Genomic DNA, 25,000 nt, shown 5'->3' with positions numbered 1-25,000 from the left:
TCAAAACATGATCAAATTTATGTTTTTTTTTCCCCTCGGGATACGCTTTTATGCTCGCCGGAGAAATATTTCATACGGGCGTCCGCCATTGTTCCGATAGTTTAGAGCCAGTGTTACTAAGTTACCATGCGTCATTAGGAAGAAAGTGACGTTACGACTGTTGAAGAGTATTGCCAAATAATTTTATGAAAGATGAAAAACTGTTAGACGAATGCGAATAACGCTAGTTCTTTTCCTAATTTTGTAGTGGATATAGAACATAATAATGAGGACAACTCACATGTTTTATAATGCTTTCTGATATCACTCACATGTTACATAAAGGGAATGAAGTTGACATCGCTTGGTTTATTTATTATTTTTAGACAGCTTGTTAGTGATAAAATCTCACTTAATTCTACCAATCAGACTATAAACGTTAAAGGCTTCTAACAGTTTTGTGCGTTTATATGTTTAATGTGACTGTCAGATGTTATGAGTATTCTACCTAAACGCATAGCATCAATATAACGCATCCAGCTTAACCAATGTTAAACCAACAATGCATCACACCTCTAGGATTACGCCTAGAGATCAAGCGACTTAAACCAGGGACAAAGACACACTCTCAATAAATGTTGCTACTTTTGATTTTGTTTTTATGAGCTAACATACCTCGAGGCATTTTTGTCTCATTCTTTAATATTACGATCCAAGGAAAGTTTTGAGAAAAAGATGTCAATAGATAGAGGGATTAAAAACGAGATGGTCCGTGCAGCGGCTGAGGTATAGCATTTACACCAAGACGATTCAAGTTCGAACACCCTGTCGTTCGTTTTTCCTTGAGCAAATAACTTTGCCCTATTAGTTCCCTTTGCTTGCTGCACTACGGCAAACTATGTTGTTTTGGGGTTTGTTTTTTTTTGTTGTGTGTTGTTTTGCTTTGTTTTGTTTTCTTTTCTTTTTGTTGTTTGTGTTATTTGTTTCTTTATATTTTTTTTTCTTTTTTTTTTCTAGTTTTTTTTTAAATATTTTTTTTGTAAACCATAAAGTGACCGAATGGCTAATGTATTGTAATGTGATCCGGAAGGTCCCGGGTTCGAGCACCGTTTCAGGCACTTTTTTCCTTGGGCAAGATTATTAATCCCCTATTTGCTCACATTGGACAACGTTATTGTTTGATGACTAATGCTGACATGGCGGAGGCGTTATTTTTAGATCTTACTGGACAGTTACTGCTGGTGGTTTTTGTTGACTCTTTATCAGCATTTAACACCACATCTGCTAATAAGAAAAATGCTTGAGCTAAACATAAATAAATTCATTATCTTTTAGGTCCTTGAATTTCCAACTGATATATTATAGTATGTACAGTCTAGTTCAGTCTCACATAAAACTCCATTGTCACAACTACTGAGTACTTAGGTCTTTGGGTTGTTAACTTTCACCACTACTATTTACAATCTATATTAATGATTGCAGAAGCAAAAGCCTGATATTGTATCTACAATTTCTGACGACACCAGACAGCCCTATATTAAACAACAACGGTTCAGATTGAAAAAAAAAATAATTGATTCTCTGCTCTCATGGTGTGACAAGGCTGACCGCTTATCTTTTATCGAAACTTACAAATTTTGAATTGATAGATCACCTGTGCACGTTGAAAATCTTATTAGATGGTGTTTATCAGGAGAAGGCAACTTCTCCACGAACCAAATTATTTGACGTCCGTCTAAAACCACATATTTCATCGACTGCTTGACTCCCTGACTCGGTGAGAGGTGTTCCCTTCGTAACATCGCAAAGTTTATTGAGGATTTTCTAACCCATTGTCTAAACGCCTTCAAAATGTCTCAGAGCAGCTGCCTTTTGTATATATCTCTTCGCACAGTGAACGAAAGTCGTCGGCAAAAAACTATCAAAATACTTCTGCCTCGTACATTTTAGTATTCACGGTAATTCCAACCATATTTTCATTTTCGACAATTGTCAAAGTTGACAAAGTCCCTGCACATCTCAGATTCGACATTTGTCGAAATTGGCAAAGTATATTTACTTTTTAAATTCCATTACGTCTTTCAGTGTTGATAAAAAAATATGTTTACATAGAATTCACTTTATTTATTTTAACCTTTTTGTTTTATATATATATATATATATATATATATATATATATATATATATATATATATATGTCTCTCTCTCTCTCTCTCTCTCATATATATATATATATATATATATATAATATTATAATATATATGAACGTATTATATATCACGCTTACTCTTATCTACTTTAAATTATTTTTATTTACTATATTGTGCTATTATTATTGTGAAAAATGATAAATTATAATACCTAATTATTCATTCTTATAATTCAGCGATGTAAGCATAATAATTTCCTTAATGAGGACTGAAATATAATTATCATTGTGATTTATCTTTTAAAAGTTTAGGTGATCTATTGATTTGTTTATTTATTTATAAACTTATTCTACGCACGGGCAAGGGGATCATCGTGTTTTGGTTATAAATGTAATGGCAAAGGGGTTTTCAGATGAGTGTAGATTATTTACAGTTATCCGTCATTCCATCACTATCATATGGAGGGAGAAAGGGTGTAATATAAACACAATTTTGACTCATAATTTTACCAAGATGTGTAATATCCCCCCCTCTCTCTCTCTCTCTCTCTCTCTCTCTCTCTCTCTTTCTCTCTCTCTCTCTCTCTCTCTCTCCTTCTCTCTCTCTCTTTCAATCTCCCCCTCGTCCTTTTTCTCATTCATTCATTGTCAAATCTGACACCACAGAAGAATAGTTGGTCTAATGAAGACAAACGAGAGGACATTGTTATAAGAGATCTCACTAAAGCGGTACTTTCAAAAATCAAGGGAAAAGACCCTTAATCTGACTTCTTGTACACAACTATGTAATAGCACTTGTTTGTTTGCTTGTTTGTTGCGTACCAATTGGTAATCATGACGTAGATACATTAATTTATAGTTGCGTATCTACACTGCACAGGAAACAGACATTCTGAATCATAATGTTATCTTTAAATTCTTTACATTTAGTTGTAAAACATTCTCCGTCTATTCATTAAGTTAGGCACATTTGTGATCTATTGCATCAAGCGGTAATATATCTGGGTAAACCAGATGGTACTGGTTCCGATAGCTCAATGATTGAGCACTCTCTTCACAAGTAAAGGAGTCGAGATCGATCCCGGGTGTAGTCGATATTTTTTCTGACCCTCCTGTCGACCCAACAGTGATTGGATAGCTTGTGTCTGTTAGATCCGGCGGAATGTACTTTGCGATAGACTAGCATCCTATCCAAATGGTAGCAAACAATTGCTTTTGTCCATTTCACGCTATAGAAACCGGGATAAACTCCGACTTCATGGGTCAAATGTATCTGAAGGACTACTTTCAAAACCAGATCGCAGCAGCAGCTTCTAATGGTGTCACACAACTGTGTTATGGTGATCATCACAGCAATCGAGTACGGTCGCGAACCGGCCCCGGAAGCTTCGTGACAACGCAACGTTCAACTAGATGCCCTCTTTCGGAGGATCGTCGTGCAAGAGCTTGAATACCTTAATGATCCTGAAGGTGACGCCAGCCCAGATATAATCACGCTGGAACAGCTGATTGTGAAATGTCCGACTAAGAATGATCGAACCCGGCGTCCAGACAAGGCCTACCTTCTCCTGGGCAACATCCACACAATAGCCATACGCTACTAATACTGCTAACTAGACGCTCTGCGGTTTTGGGCTCTTGACCACAACGGGTACATGTTGGACAATGGCAAATCCCCTCTGATGTAGTAAGCGTGCCTGCTTGAGGCAGGTTCTTGACCAGATGGCAAAAGTGGTTTTCATTGTAGAAATGAACAGAGCTGTGAGGTTTCAGTTTTTTGCCACATTGGGAAACTTTTATCTTTTATTTTCAATAATTTTGTCTTATGGATCCAAGTTTCTTATCTTGAATTTAATATATTACAATCCCTTTTAAGCGTTTAATTCACAATGACAAAATACCGTTTTGAGGCGATGGGTCACATTTATGGACGAGTTGGCTAATTATAGAATTGTACAGATACTTTGTATTATTTCTTACTTTGTATAAAAATGTTTATTCGCATTGGAAATTGAGCTATATACCGATATCGAAAAATTGCTTTGTACCCCTTTTAATGTGCTTTGGTCAGAGCAGTGGATAATATACAATTCTTACGATTCCTCTTTTTATTTGTTTGGAATCCCGGACGTGTTCCCAACTGCTGCAAGAGCTTGCGAATGCCCGTTGGGAACAAAGTTCGAATTCAAAACGCAAGAGTGTAAGAAATATTTTATTCTACCCCTAAACAGATTCCGATTTCGTAATCTTCGAATAAAAGGCATATTCAAAAATGTTTAAAACAATACTTCCTTTATAAGAAACTAATTTTATTGAAATTTAAGCTTTATAATCTGACGTCGCTAATTGTTATTGTAACCTTTATGTCATTTGTCGTTACTATTTAATTTATGGGGAGAGGTTTTAGAAAAGGCCATTTCTCTTCTCGTTTTTAATTAGTTAAAAGTACATATGTTTTTATTACAACGGCACATATAATATAATATGAACGGGCCTCTATACCCAATTCGTGCTTTAAATATTAGCCTAACCTTCGGGACTAAAACAACAGGATTGTTCTTTGGAATCGTAATGCTCGTGCTTGTTAAATCAAACAATAAGTTATTAATAACCTGAGGTCAGTGAACTCTGAAACGAGACAGCACTTTTGTTTTGGTGTCAGGCTTCATATGGATTAGTTTTACAGTACTCGTGACCAATAGGACGAACTTTTACAGGTTCCTTGCTGTAATAAATAATGATAATAATACATATATAAACTTAATATATATATATATATATATATATATATATATATATATATATATATAACCGTAATATATATATGTATATATATATATATATATATATATATATATATATATATATATAACATTTAAAAGATAATTAAGATAGTTTGACTTCTACAACGTTGTTATCGAGCGTTGCTCTCATCAGGAAGTGGAAGTGAAAGTAGAATCTATAAAAATACGAAAACACAACAATCTCGTACTTTCACTTCCACTTCCTGATGAGAGCAACGCTCGATAACAACGCTGTAGAAGTAAAACTATCTTAATTATCTTTCAAATGTTTATAAACAGCTCCTTTTATACTAAAGTTGAGCACTATTATTTCATGGTTTTTGTTTTATAATATATATATATATATATATATATATATATATATATATATTTTTTTAAAATATTTACCACAATGTTTGAGACAGCCTACATTAATGTTTCAGGCTCAATTTGCCATCGTCAGGACTGAGTTGTTTTGTTGACTGTTGTTGTTTCTTGAAGTGGTTCCGGTTTAAAGTTAATTAACAAGAATTTCCGCCGATGTGGACACGTTCCGTACATCTCACTTTTCGTGTTGAGTGTGGCTTCATGAGGGTGTTTGATTATAGTATATTTCTCTTCCAGGCATAAGCTACATTGTTTTGATGTTGGTGTATATCCTGTTGCTTTAGATAAAATTTTCCATGAAATGTTGTGGTCTAGTTTGTTTTCTTTTAATTTCCAAATATGTTCGCTGAGTTTTGTGGATTTTTTTTGTTAGTGTTTCTAAATGTTGAGGTGTTTTCTCTGTTTTCCGAAAGATCGTGAGAGATATTCAACGTCGCAGCCACCCCGTACAAAGAAGCACTCACAAAAAGCGGATACAACACACCATTTGAATACACAGACGCCTCCCTCTCATGTAAACCCCAACACACAAGTGAAGAACGCAAAACAAGAAAACGCCACATAACTTGGTTCAACCCACCTTTCGACAAAAACATCAGCACAAACATAGGACAGCAGTTCCTGAAGTTAATTGATACACACTTTCCAAAAAACCACAAGCTACATAAAATTATCAACAGGAATACCATAAAAATAAGCTACTCGTGTATGCGCAACATAGAACAAATAATTTCAAGCCACAACAAAAAAATATTAATAAACCACCGACAAGAGCAAAACCCACCCACCAGAAAATGCAACTGCAGAAATAAAGAACATTGCCCGCTAAACAAACAATGCTTAGAATCAAGTTTAATTTACCAAGCCACAGTCACAGAAACTAAAACAAACAAGCAAGAAAAATATGTAGGACTAACAGAAAATAATTTCAAAACAAGATACAACCTCCACACCTCAACATTTAGAAACACTAACAAAAAAACATCCACAAAACTCAGCGAACATATTTGGAAATTAAAAGACAACAAACTAGACCACAACATTTCATGGAAAATGTTATCTAAAGCAACAGGATACACACCAACATCAAAACAATGTAGCTTATGCCTGGAAGAGAAATATACTATAATCAAACACCCTCATGAATCCACACTCAACACGAAAAGTGAGATGTACGGAACGTGTCCACATCGGCGGAAATTCTTGTTAATTAACTTTAAACCGGAACCACTTCAAGAAACAACAACAGTCAACAAAACAACTCAGTCCTGACGATGGCAAATTGAGCCTGAAACATTAATGTAGACTGTCTCAAACATTGTGGTAAATATTTTAAAAAATAATAATTCGCTCCATTACTACATGTCGAGCACTTTTCGTACCATATTTGTATCAAACACGATTCAATATATATATATATATATATATATATATATATATATATATATATATATATATATATATATATGGTTGAGGGCAATTAGCTGGATTGACATAGAGTGTTCGACAGTTTCTTGGAGAGAATTATTTATTTATTCACGCTACAGAAACCGGGATAAACTCAGGCTCCATGGGCCCAATGGCTCTGAATGAGATTATTTCTTTAGGCTCAATTCCAAGGGAAGACTGGAAGACAAATTGATTTTGGGTTACTCTTTACATTTACTCAATTCTTGACATATGGGTTAAGATATGTAGATTTTACAGAATAAGAATGTTATTTGTGGAACATACTCGTACCTTATACTTTTGGGACGGACTGTATACTATATAAATTGCCCTCCCTCCCCCCCCCCCCCCCCTCTCTCTCTCTCTCTCTCTCTCTCTCTCTCTCTCTCTCTCTCCTCTATCATCTACTACTCTCCTCTCTCTCTCTCTCTCTCTTTCTCCCTCTCTTTTTTGCTCGCTCTCTCTTTCTTTTTTTATTTATTTCTCTCTCTCTCTCTCTCTCCCTCTCTCTCTCTCTCTCCTCTCTCTCTCTCCTCCCTTTCCCTATTCACATGCCTCTCTCCATAGGTGTCTCTCTTTCTAACTCCGTTATTCTTTCTTCCCCCCCCCCAACCTCTCTCATTCTCTATCTATCTTGCTCTCTTTCTATCAATCTGTTCTTGAGGTCTAACCTGGACACCAAAAATCACTACTGGGTGAACATTTACAATTAGAAATCAATGACTCAACTCAAAGGTGATTAGAGACTTGTCAATGTGTGCAGTGTGCAGGTGTTGAGTGCTCTTCAAATTACCCCACCGGGACCCACGACTGTATAAATCACTTGATTTATCTAAAACCGATTTCATGTGCAATGCCTTTTCTCACCGCTTAGAATCTATTTTTTATGTTATCACTCTATAATTTGTTTACTCCATGCTTTCCTGCATACATCACTCCATTAGAGTTTTTTTTTTTTTGAATAAGCTTTAAAGTTCAGAAGTCACTGAGGAAAAACAATTACCCACCGTGTCGTTTTGAGAGATGGATAGATTGGTAGTGGCGGAGACAAGCCTTGGGCTGTAGGTTAATGGAGGACGACGGGTGGAATACTAATGGTCCACAAGGACAGCATACTCAATATACTGGCAATTATCACAATACGCCTCTAGGAAAAAAGGCCTTAATGGGTTGGAGTGTGACAGACTTATCCTGTCTCTGGAATATTTAAGGTTTCGTATGGGATATTATCAGAGTTTTAAGCTCAACAAAGCATAAATAATTGGTTTCCAAGCTCAAGATGGTTAAGCCTTTATTATCCCCAAATGTGACATACACGTTGTGTCCTAAATGGCAAAAGCAACCACCGCACAAGTAATGGGACCAGGCTTAACCCAATGTTCAGGCGAGTTTTTCTATTCTCATTGTCACCTCTATCCCTAAAGCAGACAAAGATCAAAGATTATAAGTATGATTTTATTCTCAGTTACCTTCAACCATAATATTTGCAATTTGCCAGCTGTTTTAAGAATAAAATGAAGTAAACCATAATAGGGGAATTGATTGCAGTGAATGGATATTAAAACAAACGTCATAAACAGTAACCTTTGATGTACCAGAAATAATTCCCATTGGACAAAGCAACTTTTCTAGTGTTTTCACCAGTCTTTTTAAATGTTCAGATGAAACTGATTGAACTAGAACACGGAGTGCTTTTAAAGCGCATTTTTCATTCTCGGGTCTCTGAAGGAGAAACTCTTGAAATTATTTCTGACTTCAAAGTCAAACATTTCCCAATAATATACTCTGCTCACAATTTGATTTTTTAAAAATGGTATTAAAGAAGTGAATCAGAATGTCGTACAAGTTGAAAGTTGACGACTACAAAGGACTTTTTTTGGTTAGTTTCCTTTGATTTATTATTGATTTTACCTGTATTTATTGGAAAGTCTATGTAAATGTATCTTTCATATCCATTATTGCCTAAAATAAACATATAAACCAAACAATAACAATTCTCTGATTGTTCAACTGTCATATTATTGTTGTAAAATTATTTATTAGATAAACTCCAGCAATAAATTCCTTGATACATGTTCAATGTTAATTATATTACTGAGAAAAAAATCTCGATCATTATAACCTGCACAGACCTTTTGTTTATTCAATTTTGAGCTTGATTGAAAGTTTTGTATAAAATTACCAAAGTGTATTATATCCTTTGTATTATTGTTTTGTAGTTTGCTGTGTTGTTGTTGTTGTTGTTTGTTTTGTCTGTTTTTTGTTTGTTTTTTAAATAGGATGAGTTGGAGAACGGGGTGTTTTTCTTTGAACAATGCTTTCGGCAGAAAGTAAATAGTTATGCATAATCTTAAAAGAACGTCACGTATTGCTTACCTTTGGTCTTGGTGATTGTGAAGGTTCAGGCGTAACTCTTTCAATTTCAGGAATGGGCGTAGGCGGACACATACTGCTGGAAGGCGCGTTAAGGTGTAAGAAGGCGGAGGAAGAGGAAGCGTTATCCCCTCTAAATGCGTGGAAATCTGGAAACATCAAAGAGGACTCGCTCTCTTTCCGAATGAATTCAATTTTCTCCCGAAGAGCGTCGGACTCTCTTCGTAGATGGTTTGCTCTCACCCTGAGGTCTTCCGACTTTGCAAGGATTGTTTTTTGCTCATCGTTGTTGACAGCATCGGTTTTAGAAGAGAGCTGTTCCGATTTAGAACGGAGTGCGTCTGATTTTAGCTTAAGCATGTCAGAAGTGGCGCGTAGATAGTCAGAATTGGCTTTTAATGAATCGCAGCGACACTGGATTGGGTCAGAACGAACTCTATATAGATCGGCTCTAGCACGACCATACTCTGGAATATTTGGAAGGAATCCTAAATCAAAAAAAGGTCTCCTATCGCTGAAAGTCGGTGATTGACCTGTTGTGGACAAGAAAAAGTGAAGAAGAAATATTAAGTAGTATTCTGGCTTACTCTTTTTTTTTTAAAAAAAGACACTTTGATCGATAGACAGTCATATGGCTATTAGATTATCATGATAATTTGAATTTCATTTCAAGATATATTTTGGTACTCTTTTCATTGGTGAACCCCGCGAATACTTCCTGAATACTTGTTTAAAAAATTAGTTCCGGTTACTAATTTTCATTTGCTGTGAATGTTAGCTTAGATTTTGTTATTATTATTTGCTTCTTTTTTTTTGGGGTCTGATTTTAGGTTTTTGTTTCTCTTTTACGTTTAACGACTTTTAAGAGACAGTTTTAGAGCAAAAAGGCTCATGGTGGCAAGAGGTTATCCTGATTAATGTAGTGTCAAAAAACCGTATCAACAGCTCGCTATCATTTGGATGGCATGCTTATCTATCCCCACCTATTTTTCATCTAAGAGACCTACCTAATTTATTTTTGCTGTTTTAACGGAGAGACCTGAAAAAAAGCTTGGATACAACTCGAAATCAACTGATGAATAGTGACTCCACTTGATGACTCGTGTTAACATTCTCTGTGCACTTATACATACACCGTCAATAGATCACGATGTTTACAAAAGTTAATGTCTCATTTTGAGTGTGTTTATAGTTTGTGTTAGGACAAGACTTAAGGGGAGGGGCGACACCTGAAACTATTTTCAAGAATAATGGCTATATCCAATAGGTTTTTATATTGGGACATTGCCTATGACCAATGGATTCGAACCATGTGATTTATTTCGGTGGGCGTGTCCGGTTGCCATGGTGACGGCCGCCATCTTGGATTTTACTCTTCTCTGGGTGCTATTTTTAAAAGTTACTTTCTCAATAAGTTTCCATGGAATTTTCTTGAAATTTTGCATGGTTGTATTTTTGTATATTATAAAAAAAATACAGAGCATTTTTTTAATATTTTTAATAGATTTTTATTTATAAATTAAAAAAAAAATTTTTTTTCGGTATGATAAAAATCATGTTTTTTGACATAAAAATGTCAATTTTTCAAAAAATAATAAAGATATTTAAAATTCCTTCTGTATGATTTTAGATAATCACTATAGCTCTAGACATGCAAAGTTTTAAACAAATTGATTGATAAATGACAAAATAAGATAAAAAAGATTGTTAAAAAATGTCATTTTGAGAAAAACGAGATCAAAGATAACTATGAATGAAAATAATAAGACAAAACGGTACAACCAGCTCAAAACATACCAGCACCGTATGAGGGTCCCCCGTGTTCTTTTTCTGCCTCCCTCTGGGCTTTTTCACGGGTCTGAGCTTTCATTTTGCCTCTTTTTTTTTCTCTTTATGTTGAGCAACCCTTATGCTTTGGTCAAGTCTTTTTGACTCTGCTTCCTGACTCAACATCTGGGAGTGTTCTCCCAGTCCACCGATGCTCAAAGACACTTTCAGGATGTTATTTCTGTTGGACCAAAATTATACTCTGCACCAAACTCAACTTTTTTTCAGGGAATGGAAGTATGTTTTATGGCATCTTGACCAAACAGAATTATGAGACCTTTCGTTTGGATTTTGTGCTGTCTTCATCTCACAACAAATCATATACAAGCTTCAAGTGCTCATGAAGCAAATCAAAATTCAAAGGTGTATGTAGACGCTGCTTGTGTCAACAGGATACACATGGGCAGCAATATATTTTTTATAAAAGCATATGGAGTCCGGTTCAGGAGGACAATACCTATGTTGAGGGAAGTCATTGGTGGAATAACCATGGTAAAGACCGGCAAGAATAGCCCATCTCATTTCTTTCCGCTGCGGCATTGCTTGGAATCGCTTTATCATAATACTACTATCACACACCACATTCCAATCAAAGATTTGTGGCCACGGGTCAACCACGAGCCATCATAACTTTCTTGCTTTCTTGGCTTATGTAGCAAATAATTGTTGCCAACGTTTGGATTTTTTTGTCACTTTAGGTATATTTATAATAATCCAGTAAAAATTGGAAATATTTAGAGATAATTAACGTGAATACGTGTCAAAATTTGATAAAACAATTGATCAATCGGAATGTAAACAAATCGTAGTAAAAGTAATAGTAATAGAGGCGAACTTTCACCCTGACTCAACATCCAATCCCTGGCGCGGAGTCGGAGGTCGAGAACAAGGTCAGCCAATCAGATCCCACCATTCGTGATCACGTTGTATTTACCTGACAACTTGACCTCTTATCAGCTGTTTGACACACAATCTTTGTTCGCGACTAACAGTTTCTAAACCCCTCCCCTGCCCATATTGTGATATTTATGAGACTGAAACCTTGTCAACTAGACGGGCAAAGAGTAGACTAAACTATCGATATCAAAATCTACAACATCGATATGTATTATAATGCTTTTCAGCCCTATTATTTTCAGTTGAATTCTCACAAAAAATTGAAAAGTTTGGTATTTTCATGTCGACTTCCATGTTTATGAAAGACGATTTACAAACTTTATATTATCCAAATCACCTTCTCAGTGCTGAAAATATGTGAAAAAATGATTGTTCTTTTATAATAAATAAAAAACTGAAATTTTATATTTTGACCCAAAAATCGATATTTCAGGTGTCGCCCCTCCCCTTAAAATTCTTGGCCGTAGACGTCTATATTATATAATAAGTCTTTGAAACGAGAATATATTAAAGAACGCTATCATTCGTTTTTCTTCATTTCCAATGATCTATCACCCGAATGATTAAAGTAATATACAAAAAGGTATTGAGTAAGAGACAAACAAATCAACGATATCCCGAGCTCAGTAATTTTAGAAAACTTTTAAAAACATTCCTTTTCAACCAGGATTTTGAATATCGACAATACTACACGTTTTGTGTTACCTATTGTCTTTGTATGTGTAGTGCCTTAGAGCTCTTAATGGACTGCGCACTATAAATCAATTATTACATATATACGAAAAAACACAACATCAACATCGGCATCACTAAAATAAATTTCAACAGTGAACTATAGTAGTCACATTTAAGTTGACTGTTGAAATTTATTCCGCAAAGTTTGATAGTTTTTGCCAAGATGATGCTAATTTATATAGATCGATATTAAACGAGTTTTCTTTAAAATATAAGTTTTCAAGAGTACCACAGTTAACTGTTTAAGGACACTATATAGAATTTCTTAACCCTAGCCTTACCAACCATAGGAAAATCGCCACATTCGGTGGGATACAGCCAACATTATCCTCATGTAGGTCCAGGGTGCAAAGTCGAGTCCCTGTAAAAGGCTCTTTACTCACATTCTACCATCGTACTCAGGTGTAAATGGAGAACCCGACCGTTAACATTGTTGTTTCCGATGCAAAAGATCTGTAATATCGCCCTATAACCGCCATTTCTCGTCCTACATGCTAAGCGTTCCTGTTGGCTGGAGAACCCCTTGTAAAGCGCTTCGAAATCGGCTTGAGGATTGGGCTATATAAATGATCAATTTTTCTTCGTTGAAGAAAATCTATTATCTTTAACCTCGCTATAGTTGCGAATTGCTACGGTGGTCCATAAATTTATTTTTACTGCAAAGTGCAATGTGACTATTTACCTGGAGAGAATCCAGAAGCTCTGGAGTGGGCACTTCGTTGCAAGACTGTTGGCGCTGACTGTCTGCGTGGTCTTCGGGTTCGACTGTACCGCCGACGCTTTAGGACCGTGGTTCCAGTCCTAATAAAGATAAAATTGTAGTCGTATAGGAATTATAATGTTTAGAGGATTAATTCTTTGCTGAACTTGACAAAAAGTTGTATTAAATCTTACGCCATTAATCTGAAAGAACCAACCATATGATTAAACTCAGCATTTAACGAAAAAGACTTTCAAAAGTAATATGTAATCTGACGTAATTGAGCCATTATATAAAAAGTGTATATACAAGTGAACACATGGTCTTTATTGGTGTGTACTGTTTTTTCATTGATATGGTATGTTTGTTTAAATTGTAATGTGTTGCATCGTATTTCGGTATCTAGACTAACCTAAGATCAGTGTACTATCAGATTGCTTGTCTGAGCAAGAATTAAAGGATGTTGTAACGTTAAAATTAGATTGTGTCGTTTGTCAAAGTTCAGATTTTTTTTGGATCAAACTTTATTTATTAAACGTTTCAAAGACTAAGAATCCTTTAAATACCATTCTAGTATAATAAATGAAGCTGGCGTGCGTTTGCTCTTTGTTATTGTTTTAGAGCTCAATTTGGGTGATTAGTTCTCACTAAATTTCCTCAAGTAAACTAAATAAGTTTACAGTTACACATATATTTATGTTACGAGTAGTATGATTGATCTGGCGAGCACAACTTGGGACCTCGCGAAGTAAGTCCCAGATTTTGAGAGTTTTTGCCAAGATGAGGGTCATTTAAATCGATCGAAATCTGAGGGATGAGTTTTCTGGCCAAATGTTAAATACGTGTTTATCCAGAGTACGGCCGTCAACTGGTTAAGAATGAATAAAATTCATTTGTCTTACCTTGTCAGCATTAGCTTGGACATGACGAGGATTCCAGGGTCATCCGAGTTCAGGCCGGGCGGTGGAAACCCTTTGAACTCTTTCATTCATCTGGAAATGGACAGAGGTAGCAACACTATAATGATTGTCTCTCAGGCTGATGATATCTCAAAGATACCACGGTTTCTAAGCAAGAATCTATCTTTACTTATTAATAATTAATTGGGTCAATAGCGAAAATTAATATATTGGAAGCACTTCATGTCTGGATACAAGACTTTTTGTGACAAAAAAAATCAATAACAGAGCAAAAAAAAAAAAACATATCCATTAAGGAAAATGACCATGTTGAAGGCCCAAGGACAGAGAATTCAACTGTCAAACATATTTTTCTCCCCGGGCGGTCAACACAGCCCTCCACCATGAATATTGCTGTCATTTGATTTATGGCCGACCTTTGCAATAAGACAATAATGACAATTATTATTTTCAAAAAGGAAATGATATTTATTATTCCTTACTTCTACCACAAAGTTGTAACTCTTGCTAGCGTTGATTGTATAAAATCAATATTGTCCCCTATATGTTATTTTAATGCTACTATTGCAGTTATCGTCACATTACTGTGAATCATCTCAAATTATGTTTTGATATGGAAGGATGTGAGGTCCTAAATCATGCCATAATTGACAGTAAGTTCATTTGCAAGGTTTGCAACAGGCTATAAATATTTACAAATCAAGGAAGTGAAAATCACTAATGCCATTGAAAAGAAAAATCGATTGAAATATTTCAAGATTTTGTTTTGATGTGTTGTTGTAACAGAGTTTGTACAAACATTGATATGATTTCAAAATGTCATGATGGCGCCGTTGCCACGGTAACAAGATCGTCCGTAGTGCGGAAAATTTAGTCAAGAATTCGTGACTTGTCGTCTTAAAAAATTTCAGCTATAGTCTCCATTTCAAAAAAATGCTTTATTGTTCTTTTTTGTTGGTTTCTTTGTGTGTTTGGTGTGATATTTGAAGATTTCATATTGATTTTAGAAGGGTTTGTTATCAACGAAAGGACAAACTTTTGCTAAATTTGACTAACAATGCTGTTTTTCGCAATGTTTCAGGTCACTGTTTTACCAAAGAATTTCAATTGTTCCATATTAATTCATTTGTGTATGTTATATATCGGAGTTTACCGACCATTATTTTTGCATATTGCCACTTGCACGGTCACATGGTGATTAAAGACAAGACCTTACTTTTTGAAACAGTGTTTCGGTCGCCGATAAAGCTGAAAATGTAGTGATTTATACAAAAACTGAAATGCAGAGAACGATGCTTTTTTGAAGTATCGTATCTAAAAATTGCTTCAAGTGGGAGTTTTGGTGGTACGCACACAATTCTTATAAAGGTCATTTGCTTTTCTCCTTGAAATCGACTCAGGTTTTGGAAATACCATTCATATTAAATACTTCTAAAGGACCTTTCCTGAAAAGAAATATTCTCGCTTTGTTTTTTCGATTTTGAAATAATTCAAAATTCAAAGTTTTATTGTGAACCAATAAATAGGATTTTGTTGGCGAGGAAAATGAGCTTTATCAAATCCATCCGAATCAGTCATTTTGACACAACTACATTTCTTTCACGTTAGTCTGATTTACCTCTACAGACTTTGACAACCTAGTATGCACTAGAAAGAAAACTATTTAGCCGTATCAGATATGCAGTGGGTTTACAATTCCTTCCTTGTGGAGAGATTGAATACCCAATCTGTTATTCCATTCACTCTATAGTCGTATCGATCATCGCCATTGTCATCAGCAAAAACAAGGAAAAGTCACTTACATTTGAGAAATATGTCAATATTGTTCCAACAACAATGGCTATGCCAAACCGTTTCCCAATATTTAAAGAGATATTTTGTTATATCACTTGTAGGTTGTTTGATTATAGATAAAACATCTCTGATGCGGTTATGAAAATAACATTTGAAAGACAAGTCAAAGAAACAGATAGTCAGATAATATAGATGTTTATAGATAGATAGATGAATAGACAGATTGATTGATTGATCGATTGATTGATTGACTGATCGATGATTAGAAGAACAAATAGATAGCTGGATAGATAGATAAATAGATAGATATATAGATAGATACATAGATGTATGGATGGATTGATTGATCGATAGACGGCTTAAATAATGTTAGGATAGGTAGTGGGATAAGTGGATGGAAAGATACAACGAGGAGAACGAGTAACAGAAACTAAGTTGAGAAAATAATAACAAATACATAAAAGACAAGTCCTCAGAGTAATGCCAAGTCCTGGAGGGTAAAATTTAATTGGTTGAGACCAGGAAGGTGCTTGAATGAGATGCTGGGATTAAATGGAAAATGGGTGCGAGAAAGGAGGAGTGGCAATAAGCTAGCAAGAGCGTGTTTGCTTTTGATAGAGAAAAATAGAGAAAGAAAGAGAGATAAAGAAAGAAAGAAAGAAAGAGAGAGAATGAAAGATAGAGGGGAGAGGGCAATGGGATAATCACATGAAGCATTCTCTTCTAAGGCCTTTATACCGGACACAAGGGACATAATAGGTAGGGAGTGAAAAAGGCGAGGGAGACTGCGAGAAAAAGGGATACAATCTCAAGGAACAAAGGGAGTCCGAGAGAGAGAGAGAGAGAGAGAGAGAGAGAGAGAGAGAGAGAGAGAGAGGGGGGGGGCGAGGGTGAGGGGGGGGGGTGAATAGATTTTGAAGTATAAAAGAAAGGTAGAGGGAACGAAGGACGGAGAAAAGGTGGAGAAGAAAGAGACACAACGTTATCTTCAATTATTTTGGATCAAAGAAGATGTGATTAGAGAGAGAGAGAGAGAGAGAGAGAGAGAGAGAGAGAGAGCGAGAGAGCGAGAGGCGATGATGATAATAATTATGGTATCATAATTGGGCGAGTATGCTGCAACAAGTTCTTGGAGCAGATGATGCGATTACAGGGTATTGCCAATGTCTTGTAATACTGAGTGACATCTTTCTCGTGAAATAGCAAGCCTTTTCTAATGTCGACGACCACCATTGATTCTATTGAAGATGACATTTTTCGAACTTTTGCCGTGATATTATTCGATGATGAAATTATCAAATGCACCGTTATCCTTTATTAAACAATACATTAGATACAATATTTACAGTATGTATCTATACTGATTTATCACACATACACACACACACACACACACATATATATATATATATATATATATATATATATATATATATATATATATATATATATCAAGTATAATGCTGATCAATTTGTACAATATTGTTTCGAGCATTCGCTCTCACCAGGAAGTGAAAGTGAAAGTAGAGTGATTTGTTTATTTCAGTACGTTTTCGGCTACTCGATTATTGTGGTTCGTAATTATACGAAAGGTGTTTGTTTCTATGTCTGAATGAATATGTTGGAAACGAACAACTTCTTCATGCAGACATAGAAACAAACAACTTTTATGTAATTACGAACCATCATAATTGCAAAGACGAAAATGTACGATGCCAACTGAAATAAACACAACAATTTACGTTCACTTTCACTGAAATATATATATTGCATCGGAAACAACAATGTTAACGGTCGGGTACTCCATTTACACCTGAGTATGATGAGAGACTGTGCGTTAAGAGCCTTTTACAGGGACTCGACTTTGCACCCCGGACCTACATGAGAATAATGTTGGCTGTATCCCACCGAATGTGGCTATTTTCCTATGGTTGTTAAGGCTAGGGTTAAGAAACTTTGCTGTGTATAGAAATGAATGAAGTCGAGATGCATTGCGTAATTTAGGCCAATGGAGCCGGAGTTTATCCCGTTTTCTATAGCCTGAAACGGACAATAGTAATTGCTTGCTATCCTTTGGATAGGATCTAGTCTATTGTAAAGTATTTTTCGCCAGATCTAACAAACCCACCACCCATTCACAGCTGGGTGGACAAGAGGGTAGGGGTGGGACAGAGAAAAATCTCGACTGCACCCTGGATCGGTCTTGATCCCTTGGTGTGTACAGCTAGTGTTCTACCAACTGAGCGTGATAGTGAACAAATGATATTAAAAGACCCATCTCTCAAAACTGTATTGTGCCGAGGTGATTATAATTTGAGTCTAAGCTTAAATGATAAGATTTAATTTAAAATCAGTTCTTCAATAAAGATAGTTTTGAGATGGCACGCTGAATATTGATCATTTATATAGGCATTTCCAAAGATTCAACTCGTTTAACAATTAGTTTATCAATATGTTTAACAATGCTTCATCGAATCCCTTTGCAGCAGGCCATGCGGAATCATATTTTCATTTCATGCAGAACCAATCGCAAGGTATGCATCCTAACACTCAGACAATATCAGTCACTGCCGGTACTCATTTACTTTTGGATCGAATGTTAAACTTATAGAAAATCATTTATTTTCATTTTAAACTGAATTATCCTTATCTAGTCCATTCGGACATAATATCATTGTCACGTGGTCGGCTCGTATTGGAACATTTATTAAGTATGTGTAGTTGAAGTTTTTATTATTTATCTTTTAAATATAACAGATTGGATGCACCATTCTTAAAGTGAATATAGTATCAATGATCCGATTTATGAAATTAAAGTGTTTTATAAGTTATGCTGCGGCCGTTAGCAGTGTTGTCTCTGTGGAAAAAAAAAGTGTAATATCGCCTAACAGGTGTCATCTCTCGTTCTACATATAACATGTCGCTGTTGGTCAGGGACCCTTTGTAAAGCGTTTTGAGTACATCTAGTGGACATTGCGCTATATATAAAAAGCTCAAGTTTGATAAGTTAAGAGATCTGGGCTTGGAGAAGGATGAGGCTATGAACCGAGATTTATGGAGATGTGACATTCGTTATGGCAACCCTGCAAACTGCGGGATAAGCTGAAAGAAGAAGAAGATAAGTTAAGAGACTAAAGTCATTGAATATCCGGTAATATATTAAAATAATCGTAACCAAAGTCAGTGACCAGCTGGATTTTAATGATAACAAAACGTTGGATCCGCTTTGTTTCCTTGGGTAAGGCATTTTACTTGTATCATCCCACTCGACGCCTGGTGGAAAAGAATACTGAAAATAGCAATAAGAGATAGGGTGTCTGACAGGTAACTTGCACAGTTAGCAAATGAAGTTTAGTCCTAATCTTACGTGACCTTTTGAGAAGTTGAATGAAATGCAGGGAGCATGGAGACTTAGTGGAAAAGCCGAAAGTATTCATTTTTTATCTTCAATTTCTAAGCTGGGTCAATAACCGCGTCATATCATTCAAAATTATAGCAATACTCCCTTTCCATCATCCCTCTAGTCTCTCACACACCGTGTTTTTACTCTCTCTCTCTCTCTCTCTCTCTCTCTCTCTCTCTCTCTCTCTCTCTCTCTCTCTCTCACACACACACACACTCTCTCTATCTCCCTCTTTGTGTGTGTGTGTGTGTGTGTGTGTGTGTGTTAGTTTGTGTATCCCCCCCCCCCTCTCTCTCTCTCCCCACTTTTTTTTACTTGCTTCGGTGGTTCTCTACCTCCCACCGTTTTTGTAATCCTTCTAACAGCATGACCGAAGGGCTGTTGCATACACTGTATTGATGAAAATTATAACGATCATTTTCTGAATCATCTGTATTTTGTTTGGCAATACGTTGCGTTTTATATATTTTATAACAGTCGCATCCCCAAAAACTAACCATTAGAAAGATACTACCGCCTGTCACAAAAAGTGCAACGTGAAAATTTAAAATAACGCTCTCAATTTTACCACCACTTCAGACATTTAGAATAGAAAACCTTAAGACGCACTACAAGTTTGAGATTTTCACTTTTATTGTAACTGACGTAGTGTTCAATAACACAAAACATACAATTTAAAAAGAATATTTTGCTGGAAATGTGTAAAATAGCCCGCCATTCTACAACCAACCAGTAAGGTTTTTGAAATTTGGAATGAGGCTTGGTCATAACTAATTATAGTTTTGTTTCAATTTGAACAGCGTAATGTTTTACGTACTTAATTAACAGGAAGTTTTTTTGTAATTTGGATTAGGCTATGGAGAGAATACAAAACATAAAATCTTAGCACTGAGAAAGGGTACTTAGATTAATTTTATTATAAAAATAATTGGAGAGTGAATTGAGGTGATTATTCTTTAACCCTCTAATTTACCAACTATAGGAAAATCGTCACATTCGTTACGATACAACCCCAACCTTTTCCTTATTAAAATTTCTTTTGTACAGCATACATTTTGAAGAAAATGAACAGTGTATTGTAGAGCATGTTTTGCTATGTATCGCAAGAATTTTACTGCTATTATGTCTGACTGATAAAAAATATATTTTGTGTTAGTTGGGTTTAAAGTTTTGGGGAAAATCCTGAAAATGGGTGGTAAGGAGAGGGTTAAGTTTATGACTGATAAGCTAAAAATCATAAAAGGGTGACTCAAGTACTATTAATACTGAGATCTTCATTGGTCAATTTATTTTATTAAATTGACTTTGTATCAGCGTTTTCCTTTTTTTTAAACAGGATCTACCTTTTTTTATGCCTCAGGGTACAACAACATTCTCTTTGTGATAATTTTGTCAAAAATAGAATGAGCACGAAGCAATCACCGTCAGTCCAGGTCCAACTTGAAAACACCAGTATTCAGGCATGACGTTGCTACGTATAGCCTGATTTACCAATAGATTTTTAAAAATGCTTATAACTGTATCAACAAGCCATTGAACATTCACATTTATTTAAGCTTAAATTAGTGAGCAAGTTTCCGATACCAGCAGATAATAAATAGTGACCCATCGCCTTAATCTTGTGTTATATCGAGGTGAGTCAGATGTCTAAAAGTACATTTAAAGTTGATACTGATCATACAAAATGGGAGCCAAGCACTCAGAACTGTATTAAGTCAGAATGGTGTAGATGATAACATTAATTTTATGGTCAAAATTATGGGACTTGGCTTATTTTTCATTTTTAAGTAAAGACAATAGATAGTTGGTTTTGGGTTTTTTTGGATTTTTTTTTTTTGGAGGGGGGGGGGGTTGGGTTTTTAAAAAAAAACTCGGCGCATAGTTGAGTACTTGGAAAAAGCTCTTTACTCACATTCTCACACCGTACTCAGGTGTAAAATGAGTACCTGGTCGTTTACAGCGTTGTCTCATTCGGAAACATTGTAATACCACCTCACAGACGCCATGTCTTGTTTTACATGTTACGTGTTGCTGTTTAATGAGGGATCCTTTGTAAAGCGCCTTGAGCACGTTCAATAGATATTATGCTATATAACAGCCCAATATTTTTTTTTGTTTGCTTATTTTTTTAAGTGACAAAAACTATAATTTCACATACATTTCTGCTCTACTCTGAAAACAAAATCCCACCTATTTAAATCAAGAAAACTCGGTCTTCAAATATTATTCGATTAAAATTTCCTCTATCTTGCCAAAAACTCACAAACCTGGGACTTTCGTGAAGTTTAAAGCAAAGTACAATACAACATTTGGTCAGGAATGCTCTTTAGGTCATGTCGTGATTTTTAAAATAAAATGCTGGAACAGACGTTCGGCGTTTGAGGTAATGAATATATTTAATACCAGTGATCTTACAATCATATCACTCCGTTATCAAAAATACAAAGATATAGAGGTAAAATGATATATGTATAGATGAATTAATCTTCTGTTTTTGTGCTGTAATAATAATAATAATAATAATAATAATAATAATAATAATAATAATAATAATAATAATAATAATAATAATAATAATAATAATAATGATAATAATAATAATAATAATATACTTGAGTAGCTGACTTTCAAAACTTACTGATAGTAAAGATGAGTTAACAATTTCAAGCTATCATTTGGACTCCATAGAATCACCTGAGAAAATTTGGAGTTTCAAAACACTCAGGGTTTTGTTTTATGAGACACAAAAGACACGAATTTTACCCTTTAAATCAATAAATAAAGGACAAAAAATGACGGTTTTCTTTGAATGATGAAAATGAGACTTGTTGCGTTTTGAAAGTCAATACCCACATATAGTTATGTCCTTGTCAACCCTGTTTTCAATGGTTAAGTATACACAGTTGTGACTCACTAAATCAATCGGGTAATAGATGTATAAAAAGTTGCGATGGATTAGAAGAAGAGATTAGATTATAAAGCGACGTGCACTTAGTTGCACGTCTGATAACCCAATTCATCATTGCTGCATTGAAAATCGCCCCAAAAAAATGACGCAAAATATTGTCTATTACAACAAGTTATACTAGGCCCATAATTAAGCTCGGATGTCAGACCTGCATATATGTACCCGTCGGTTTAAAGTAAACATGACAAGACCAAGGAAAATTTCTGGGGGGGTTTTTCCCTTAGAGTTTATGAAACAAAACAATCTTTCCCCTTTGGAATTATGGTAAAACCCAATTTTACTATGGCGTATAGCAAAAAAATAATAATTAAAAGAAGCGTTCCTGTTATCGTTCGTTTCGTATAATATTGTTTAAGAACTAATAGGCTTTAAAAACCTCTGAATATTAATGCTGTGTAAATTTTTCATGTATCTATATCTAGATACAATTTTCCAAATTTATATTGTTTAAAAGTATGATGAATCTTGCCCTCCCACAGATCAAATACATTACAATAACCAAATCGAACGGAAGCGTCAATTCCCTGACGGAGACAGACGAATCGGACATCTCGGGATTCTCCTTTGTCAACAAATCATGTTTTTTGTTGACAAATTAATGTGAATCATCGTCTCTAAACGGTATTATATATCGGGATAAACCAGATGCTAAAATACCAACGTAACGCTAAACTGGTAGGGACAACGTGGCTCAGCATTACGGTCTATGATTCGTACCCGAAAGGTATCGAGTTCGATCCCCCACCGCTGCGCTTGTTTGGCCTTGAGCAAATCACCTCGCATTAGCTCACTTTGCGGCGCTGCTCTGAGGTCGTCGCCGGGGTCATTCCAGTCTTCCCTTGGAATAGACCCTAAAGTCACATTTGCATGGGGATGAAAAAAGGAAATCTTATTATTTATTGTTTTTATTATTTATTTTAATTATTACTATTTAGCACTCTAAATTATGATATTCATTCTCCTCAAAAACGCATCCAAACTGAATACAAGTATGAGATATCTTGCTATAAATTCAATTTCCAGTGTCTTAAATAGCACTCGCTTCACACGCAAAGAGACCAAGATCGATCCCGGGTGCAGTCGAGATTTTTTCTGACACCCCCCCCCCCCCACCCCCTGTCCACCCAGCAGTGAATGGATATTTGAGTTAGAATTAGACTAGCGTCCTATCCAAAAGATAGCAAGCAATTGCTATTGTCCGTTTCACGCTATAGAAACCGGGATAAACTCCGGCTTTATGGGCTCAATGGCTCTGAATGACTACTTAATCATTCCAACGTAACACCGTTTTGAGGTAGCGAGTAGCCACCAACGGGAAAACCCAAAATCTCCACGTCATCTATCATCGTAAATTGAATTGATTCCGTCTAGTGTTGCTTATTTCTCCTAGTTTTAAGCAGCAATAGTTGCCTTACTTCTCGTCAATTATTGGGGAAATTAACTTAAATATAAATTTGTAAAATATAAATAGATATATTTTAAAAATATCTTGCCCTTTTATATAGTGTAATATCCACTAAACGTTCTCAAACCGCTTAACAAAATGTCACTGATAAACTGTAACACGAAACATGGAGAAAGAGACATGACGCATGTTAGGAGTTATAACATTTTTTATTCCGACAGAGACAACGCTGTTAACAGCCAGGTGCACATTTCACACCCGAGTACGGTGAGAGAATGTGAGGAAAGAGCATTTTCCAAGGACTCACGAGGCTCGAATACAGGACTTACGATCCGAAATACCACAAGACCACATAGCCGCACAGTGTAAATGAACTGTTAAGATTTGAATTCAATATTTGTGACCTATCGACCACAAATGGTTTTATGTAGGAATAAACCAAATATTAAAAGTCAAAGTAAAGCTTAACTGGTCGCAAATTTGAATTATTGTTATTTAGTGCGCTAAAATATGATATTCATTCTCGTCAACAACAAAAAATATTAAGCACTTCCGCTACGGTATCATCAATAGCTACCGTCGCCTAGGTATTCCATGAAGTAATATAGATAATCTATCAAATGGGATATCTGTTGTCAACAGAACTCACCCAGGTTGCCCAAGAGAGAAAATTTGGAGTAAATAATCTTGCCCAAGGAAAAAAACGAAAGTGCCTAAAGCGGGGCACGCACCGGGACTTTCCGGGTCACAATGCAAAGTCTTAACCACTCGACCATTAATGAGACCTGCCCCATCCCTACCCCTCTTTCATCTCCTCATTTAAAGGCAAATTAACTCAACCCAATGTCTTGAGACGTCTGGGTTTATAAAAGTCAATTTAATTTAATGTCCTTAATCGGCCGACATCACAATGCGTTTTGAGGCTATTGGTCCTCATATATAACATCAGGTGCTTAAACCGTGTCTTGACCGACAAATGTTTTGAGGCGATGGGTCACATAATTTAGCATCAGGTGCAACCCGGCCTGACGTAATACCGTTTTGAGACAGTTGGTCACAATTATAACACCTCGTGACATAGGCCTTTAACCTGTTGACAATTCAGATTTTTTCCAATAATGTAACTTTCACAATTCAACGGGCTTGTTTTCATTGCGATGACAGTGAATAAGATGCTTTTATCTTAGGCAAGCAACTGTTATGTTGCCTTGTCGTCCATAAGGTGTGACAG

General features: G+C 35.6%; 1 protein-coding gene across 2 annotated transcripts in view; it reads right to left on the bottom strand.

The window, feature by feature from the left end:
* The window catches only part of LOC144970952 (uncharacterized), a 326,090-nt gene that overhangs the window by 224,830 nt on the left and 76,260 nt on the right, over positions 1 to 25,000 (bottom strand). For both annotated transcript variants that reach the window (XM_078911163.1, XM_078911162.1), the window contains 3 exons: positions 14,182 to 14,271; positions 13,262 to 13,380; positions 9,124 to 9,653 (listed from right to left, as the gene is read on the bottom strand). In XM_078911163.1, coding sequence (XP_078767289.1) covers positions 9,124 to 9,653; positions 13,262 to 13,380; positions 14,182 to 14,267 — 735 coding nt within the window. In that variant the 5' untranslated portion in view covers positions 14,268 to 14,271. The remainder of the gene's footprint in view (positions 1 to 9,123; positions 9,654 to 13,261; positions 13,381 to 14,181; positions 14,272 to 25,000) is intronic.

The sequence above is a fragment of the Berghia stephanieae genome, chromosome 4, assembly GCF_034508935.2.
Source record: "Berghia stephanieae isolate SIO BIC M18660-M18661 chromosome 4, UCSD_Bste_1.3, whole genome shotgun sequence".
Lineage (NCBI taxonomy): Eukaryota > Metazoa > Mollusca > Gastropoda > Nudibranchia > Aeolidiidae > Berghia > Berghia stephanieae.
The sequence above is the reverse complement of the archived record's forward strand: the minus strand, read 5'-3'. Positions and strand labels throughout refer to the sequence as shown.